Here is a 7393-nt window from a genome sequence, read left to right as displayed (position 1 = left end):
TCGTTAAAAGCCACCTGGTACTTCCCAGGTAAAAATTACTGTTGCTTCTAGGTTGTCAGTAGCTATTCATTTTAAAAATAAAAATTTAAAAAAAAAGAAGAAGAAATTGATTACATATCTTGAAATCCAGGAGCTATAAAATCATTCTTATTAAATGTTATCAGTGAGGTAAAGCTTATTTTAAATTAAGGACGTTCTCCATCTGGAATTAAGCTATGTGGAGCCACCCTCCATGAACTCACAAAGCTGCTGCTACCACCACACTGTGGGCACCGCCCCCCACTCCTATCCTGTCCTGTGATTTGATGCACATCTATTCGTTCAGGCATCCTGAAAAGCTGGCATTTCCACTTCATGCTGATGACAGGAAGGCAATTCTGAGCGGTCATTTTTGGGCACTGCGGAGTCTCTGATATGCAGGAATGTTCTACCACATCTTCTTCCCTCATAGATGTAAAAAGAACCCACAACTAGGAGGCTGAATTTTTATTTTGGAAAAAAGCAAAAAGTAAAAATTTCAAGACCAATCAAGATGCACTGAGACGCTGCTTAAATCTAAGCTGCCAACCTGTGTTGACGTTCCTGGTGGAAATACCACGGACACACACCCACCGCAAATGACCTCAAATTCCACTTTCTCCATTAGGAAAATCAAGGAACGCAACTCAGAAATAACATTACATCCTGCATTTTATTCAATTCCATATGACAAAAATAGTAACCTAGACTAAGACATCCATTTCAATCAGTAGATGTGTCAAGCCACAAGATTTAATAATAAAAAATATTGGGTCCAGGTAATAATCCCCAGCTGCTCAGAGAGGCCCCAGCCCCGCATGGCATGGCATTACAGTATAAAAATAGTGTCTCTCTTCACCATGCAGAGGGATGGCCTAGCCCTGCACACAGGAGGGTCAGTCTCACTGTACCTTCATGAGCCATCTTATTTACAACACTTTACATTTCTCTTTAGTTATATACACATCCATTTGGGAGAAGAGAGAACACTATATGGTACCAAATACTAACCAAAAAACAAACAAAAAAACCACACGCACACACCAAAAGGGACACCGATAAATAATGAAAACATTCAACTGCTGAAACACAGCAACCTCAAGCCACCTCAGTTTTCTCTGCCTAATGCTTGAGACACCCCAAGCCCTCATCCCGTGAGAAGAGGTGGCACGGTGGGGCCAAGTTACATCTCATCAACGTGGAAAACAGAGCTGTAGAGTTCAGTGTTCATTTCCAATAGAAATAAACAGCTAATGAGTCTTTGATACTCTTTTTGTTCAGTGACACACTGGCACAAACAGCCCATCCTCTTACAATGATTGTTGTTGCTGCTGTGGTTGTTAGGAGAAGATCGTTTTATTTTTCTGTCTCAACCGAGAAGACTTCACTGTCCAGGCATGCAACTCCTCGCACTGCTACCCAGCTGACAGAGCATCTCTTGAACAATTTTGTTGTTGGAAGTTCATAGTGTCAGATGCCAGCACGCTTGCAACGCACGAAAATGAGGTAGTTCACACGACGCCGTGTTTGCGCTGCCTCGGCCGCCCCTGCCTCCTGGGCCCTCCCGGCTGGATGCAGCTCAGCCATCAGCGCCAGACTGTGTTCCGAAAAATCAGAGGACACTGTGTTTTGCTTTCATCTGAGAAGATAATAAATAAATCAGGAACTCGGAAAATTTCAAAGTCATGACCGATTGTACTGCCTGATACTTGCCATTTCTCTTGGGTTTACTGTCCACGTGACCAGTGCCACCAGGTAGCCACAGTCTTGTCTGTGGGTGAGAGAGACAGAGACAGACCCGCTTACAGGAAAATCAGACCTGCAAAAGGTTCTCCTAGTTCCTTCCTGGCTTGTACTGACGTCACAGTCCTAGGATGAATTCACCAAGGTTTCATTAGGGGGTGGTCACAGTTTTTAAATGGGCTTTGTGTTTGTAGAAAAGTTAAATAAATCATTTTAACTTAAGAAACAGCAGGCCCTATTTTCTGAGGAGCTGACAAATCTTGGTGGCTTTTCTTTTTAAGTGGCATAGATTTCTAATATTGTTTGACCATAAGACAAAAACAAGAAACTGTAACAGTTTTCCCATTTTCCTTAAATTGAAGTACTATTTATAAAATACTTTACATCTTTTTAAATTCTCAAATTATAGACAAACCTCCCTAATACAAAATACTAAAAGTGCAATAGTATAAATTAAGAGTTTGCAACCACATTATACAAACATTACCTTTTTATTGTACAGCTTTGATAATGTGAAGTATTTTCTCACAACTGTTTATAATGTTGTGAGTCATTTACGGTGATGTTTGTCTGTAACTCGTTCCCCAGTCATTGGGCTACAGACCACACTAGAAAACAACTGTCCACATAGCAGCTACAAACATTTAAATTAAAAAAAACAAAACAAACAAACAAACAAAAAACAAAAAAAGGCTTATTACTGACAGGTACTCGCACATGAAAAGCATGCTATCTTTCCCAACAGAACTTCACAATTTTGCCTGCATTGAAGTAATCCACTTATTTATAATAAAACAAATCTTGCTTAAAAAAAAATCACATAGCCAGATGTATTCTGCAGTACAAAAGCTTCATTTAAGGTCGGGGCTATTATATTGTCTGTTACCCGCATAATCTTAACATTATAAATACTACAGACGAAGATAGTGTCATGATACACAGCATTGGGAGTACTAAACCACGTCTTTAACATGAAGAGTTCTAAAAAACATCGTTCAAGTGTCTAACTAATTCAAACGAAACCATCAAATGAGTTTCACTGGAATACCGCGGGGGGACCCCTTTCTCCCTCGTAGAGATTATTGGGTTTCAGGAGAAAGGAAGTGGACATGGTCTGAGCTCTTTCTGTTCCTAAGGCGGTTTTCCAAGCACTTTTTTTTGACGGAAACTTATGTAAAAGGTTGCAGAGTTCTCAAGAACAGTCAGGCTTGCTGTTGAAGGGAGCGCCATGCAGCACTTACAAGACCACCTCTCAGCAGTCGCACAAAGTGTTTTCTGCTATGGGTGAAAGTGTAATGAGAACCGAGGCAAGGAAGGTCGGAGGCCTGACGCTCCAACTTCAAAACGTGGGCCTGGGCAGGGCAGATGAGCGAGTCACTGGCTAGTTGATACCAATCTCCTTGTTATCCTCGATAAACCGTGTGAATGGGCGGCTGGCTGCTGTTTCTGAGCTTGCTTTGTCCAAGCCGACGATGGGTGGGCTACTGCCGGTACGCGCTTTGTCCATCCCACTGGCCATGGTGCCCAGAGGGGGGAGGGCGCTGCCCCCGAGACTCACGGGGAGCTGGGGGATGCCTCCGTTCTGGATGACGGAGATCTCATTGTTCTTCATGGCGAGCCCGTTAGTGATGGCTGCAGCATACTGGTTCCAAAAACTGGGGTCGACGTTCATTGCCCGAGCTGCCAGGTCCTTCTGGAACATTTCAGAGAACTTCAGGGCATCACCCCCTAGGAGAGCCATGGGGTTCTCCACAGACAGGCGGCGGCCGCGTCTCGCGGGGGCGTTATTCCACATGTGTGTCCCCATGTGCACCTGTGCGAGACACGGAGACAGCCCACGAGTAAGCGCCCAGACACGGAGGCAGAGCTGCTCCGCGTTCACTGCGGCAGACAGAGGTCTACCCCGCTCCCAAGCGCGACTTAAGGACAACAAAACACAGGTGGACTTTTCTGGGCACTTCGTATTTCTACATGCAAACATCTTGTTTTATTGAACATAATAAGCAAAACCAACAAATATAAATTAATGAATGCAATCTTTCAGTAGACAAACTTTAATTTTCCTCTAAGGTGTAAAGACCACATGGCCACCCAGAGAACGTTCTGGAGCTCGAAGGGTCCGGGTCTTGCCCCTTCACTTGCCCAAGCCTGGCTCCCTTCATGGCCTCCACCGTCCCCCACTTCGCATCCTCTGCTGCTGGGACTCTCTGACTGTGCCCCTCTCCTCTTGCTTTCTCTCAAACGAGAAAATGTTAATTCTAGAACATCCCAGGGCCACCTGCAGCCAGCAGGCCCTTGGGGCAGTTCTTATCCAGCCCACACACGCCGGGTAGAAACCACAGGCATCGATCTTTGGGCTGTCTGAAGAGGCTGCGGGAACCCAGACAGGCTGGCTTTGCAAACGAGGACTTCACAGAGGACAGAAAGCAGCCATCAGCCAAGATGGTACAAGGCATGGGCCTGAGCCACCCAGTACTCGTCACACACCCTCTCTACCACTGCTGCTGCGATCTCAGCACAGCGCTGGCTCCTCTGCCCCATGCCAGAAGTTTCTCACCCAGCGCCCCTCCTGTGGGCCCTCTTGGCAGCCACAAGGACAGAATGACGGGACCTGTTGAGTGACCTCACCTTGGTATTGCTTGTATTACATGTGAGATTTAAAACCAAGTTTATTTTCCATCAGATTCAAGAGGGGCTTCAGGCCCTGGACCTGCCCCCAAGTTGCAAAGTGAGTGTTCTCACCCCTAACCAATGCCTAACCTGGCTGAAGCCATCAGAGGCCCAGCTGCATGTGTCCCCGGGGAGAGGCCCAGCTGCATGTGTCCCCGGGGAGAGGCCCAGGCTCCTGCTCCTCCTGCAGCCGATTAACAGCATGTAGCCTAAGTGTGTGTGTGCACAGGGACACACACACATGCCAGACACCACACACACGACATGCCCATTTGGACACGCACATTATACACGTATGGATACGCTATATACCCACACATGGGGCACCTACACGTGCACACTCATACACAACCCATACACACATGCATGCACATAGGTATACGCTGCTCACCCACACGCACACCCGACACACATACATCACACCCTACAACACACAGACCACGCACATGCATGCAAACACACCCACACCCACAAGTGTGGCATCTCATCCCCCTGGCCAGGATAGGAGCAGGACCTCGGTCGCTGTGTCCGCGGCAGGTGATGGAGGAAGCCACCGTGGCTCGGCGCAAGGCAGCCGGGGCTGGAGCCTGCCATGCTCTTACCTTGAGGTTGCCCTTGGTGGTGAAGGCCCGACCGCAGATGGTGCAACCGAACGGCTTCTCGCCGGTGTGCGTGCGCTCATGGATCTGCAGGGCACTGGCCGAGGAGAAGGTCTTCCCGCACGACTGGCAGTTGTGCTGCTTGGGCGTCCGGCGCGGCGGGGGGGCCAGCATGGGCGCCAGGCCCGGGCCCATCACTGTCTGAGGCCCGGCGGGGACCTGGACGCCCGCGGGCAGGGGGGCGCCCTCGCCCAGCGCCATGGCCTTACCGTGACCGTTCACTTCCACTTTGATCATGGTGGGTGCGGCGCTGGAGATCAGGCTAGGAGTGCTTTGGCTGGGACCTAGAGCAAAGTTGGGGTCAAATAACTGAGAAGGCAGCTCTTTCAATCTGTGCGTCAGTAAGTGCTGTTTTAAATTACCCATAGTGGAGCACCCTCGCCTGCAGAGCGCGCAGACGAACGGCCGCTCCTTAGTATGGCTGCGGTAGTGGATTTCCAACGCGCTCTTGCAAGCAAAAGGCTTGCCACAGACACCACACACAGTGCTGGGACACTTACCCCGCTCCCTGTTCAGGAACAGCAAGCTGAAGGGCGCCTCCTCCTTGATGCCCGCGCGGCCCGGGGCGCCTCCACTGCCTGGGGCGGGGGCCGGGCTGTCGGGCCTCTCGGTCTTGAGCGGGATCTCCTGGGGCTCCTCCGGGGCGCCCAGGCCCGGGGACTTGGAGCGGAAGCTCTCGCCGTTGCTGGGGGCAGGCGACAGGGCCTGGGAGGACGAGGACTCGGACAGGGCGGGGCTGCCAGCGCTGCGGCTCTCCAGGTCGCCCACGGCCGACGAGGAGTCGTTGCTCAGGCGGTCACTCTCTCCGGACCCGTTATCCACGGACTTGAGGCTGGTCAGCTGCTGGCAGCTCATGACCGAGTCGATCATCTTCATCTGGTTCTCCAAGGCGGCAATGCTGGAGATGACCGAGGGCGGGGAGGGCGGGCAGGACCCCGCGTAGGACAGGAGCGGCTTGGCCGGGTCGTTGGCCGCGTCCTTCAGTTCGGCGTCGTCTTCCATGGAGTTCTCGTCCAAGTCGTCGTCGTAGCTGCTCAGAATCTCCGCGTTCTTGTCGTCGTAGGCCAGCTCGGAGTCCATGGCATCCTGGAAGCCCTCGGGCAGCGGCGTGTTGGGGATCTGGCCGCCCATGTGCATGCGAATGTGCTGCTGCAGGACCACGGCGTTGGTGAACTTCTTCTGGCAGATGGGGCAGGAGTGCTGAACGCGCAGGGGCGGCTTGGCGCGGTGCACGCCGAAGTGCGTCTTGAGGTTGCCCTTGGTCGTGAAGGCGCGGCCGCAGATCTTGCACTTGAACGGCCGCTCCCCCGTGTGCGTCCGGTAGTGCATCTTCAGCGCACTCTGGCAGCTCAGTACCCGGTGGCAGATGACGCACTGGTTCGGGTCCGTCATCTTCTTGTCGATGTTCTCCACCAGCTGCTGCAGCTTCGAGGTTTCTGACGTTTGCATCGAGTCCAGCAGCCCGCCGAACGGAAACTGGGCCTTGAACTGCTCGGAGACGGCGGGGGGGCTGCCGAGGCTCGTGGGAGCGCCATCCACCGATGTGGGCGTGGCGCTGGCCTGCGCGCCCACGGGAGCGTCCCCGGCCCTGGTGCAAGGCAAGCTGACGGGCTCGGCTTTAGTCAGGGGCGGCCCGCCGAGGAGTGGCTGTGGGGACTCGGCGGTGGCTGACACGCCGGACTCGGGGTGGTTGAGGCCTGGGGACAAGGAGGCGCACTCGCTGGAAGCGGGCGAGGGCCTCTGCGGGGAGCGGCTGGCGGGGGTAGCGCTGGGGGAGTCGGCGTAGCCGTGCGTGCCAGGGACAGTGGGCGGCAGTTGCAGCCCCACGGACGTGGGCACGGTGGGCAATACGGGCTTGCTGTCCAGCCAGGTGGTCACGGGCTTCTCCGGGGGCAACGACATGCCGTAGGGGATGCCCGAGCAAGTGGGTACATTGTCCAGGTACTCGGGGACTGGGTAGGGGTTCATCTGGATGTGGGGGTACTTCTCCTTGTGCCTCTGGAAGTGCACCTTCAGGTTGCCTTTGGTGGAGAAGCGGTTCCCGCAGATGTTGCACTTGAAGGGCCGCTCACCCGTGTGCGAGCGCAGGTGGATCTGGAGCGCGCTGTCACTGCCGAAGACCTTGGCGCAGAAGCGGCATTTGTGCTTGAAAAACGGGTCCTCGGCACTGGCCTTGGGCTCGAACACTGACACATTGGGCGGCTTGCCTTTGCGGTGCTTCATGAGCGCGGACAGCGGGTCCAGGGCGTTGGCCGTGGCCGCGATGCTGACCAGCGGGTTGGGGAAGATGACGCCGCTGGCGG

The 7393-nt window shown here is 52.8% G+C and overlaps 1 protein-coding gene across 2 annotated transcripts in view; it reads right to left on the bottom strand.

Moving 5' to 3' along the window:
* Positions 1–808: 808 nt before the first annotated feature.
* The window catches only part of SALL3 (spalt like transcription factor 3), a 19709-nt gene continuing 13124 nt past the window's right edge, over positions 809–7393 (bottom strand). Inside the window, exons 2-4 of one of the 2 annotated variants that reach the window (XM_030926001.1) lie at positions 5591–7393; positions 5034–5374; positions 3143–3574 (exon numbers count right to left, since the gene is read on the bottom strand). The exon at positions 5591–7393 is cut by the window's right edge and continues 1017 nt beyond it. In XM_030926001.1, the coding sequence (XP_030781861.1) occupies positions 3143–3574; positions 5034–5374; positions 5591–7393 (2576 nt within the window). Of the gene's footprint in view, positions 3575–5033 lie in introns of both variants that reach the window. The other variant, XM_030926000.1, reaches the window with a different exon arrangement.

Source organism: Rhinopithecus roxellana, chromosome 21 (assembly GCF_007565055.1).
Source record: "Rhinopithecus roxellana isolate Shanxi Qingling chromosome 21, ASM756505v1, whole genome shotgun sequence".
Taxonomy (NCBI): domain Eukaryota; kingdom Metazoa; phylum Chordata; class Mammalia; order Primates; family Cercopithecidae; genus Rhinopithecus; species Rhinopithecus roxellana.
This window is presented reverse-complemented; position numbering and strand designations above follow the sequence as displayed.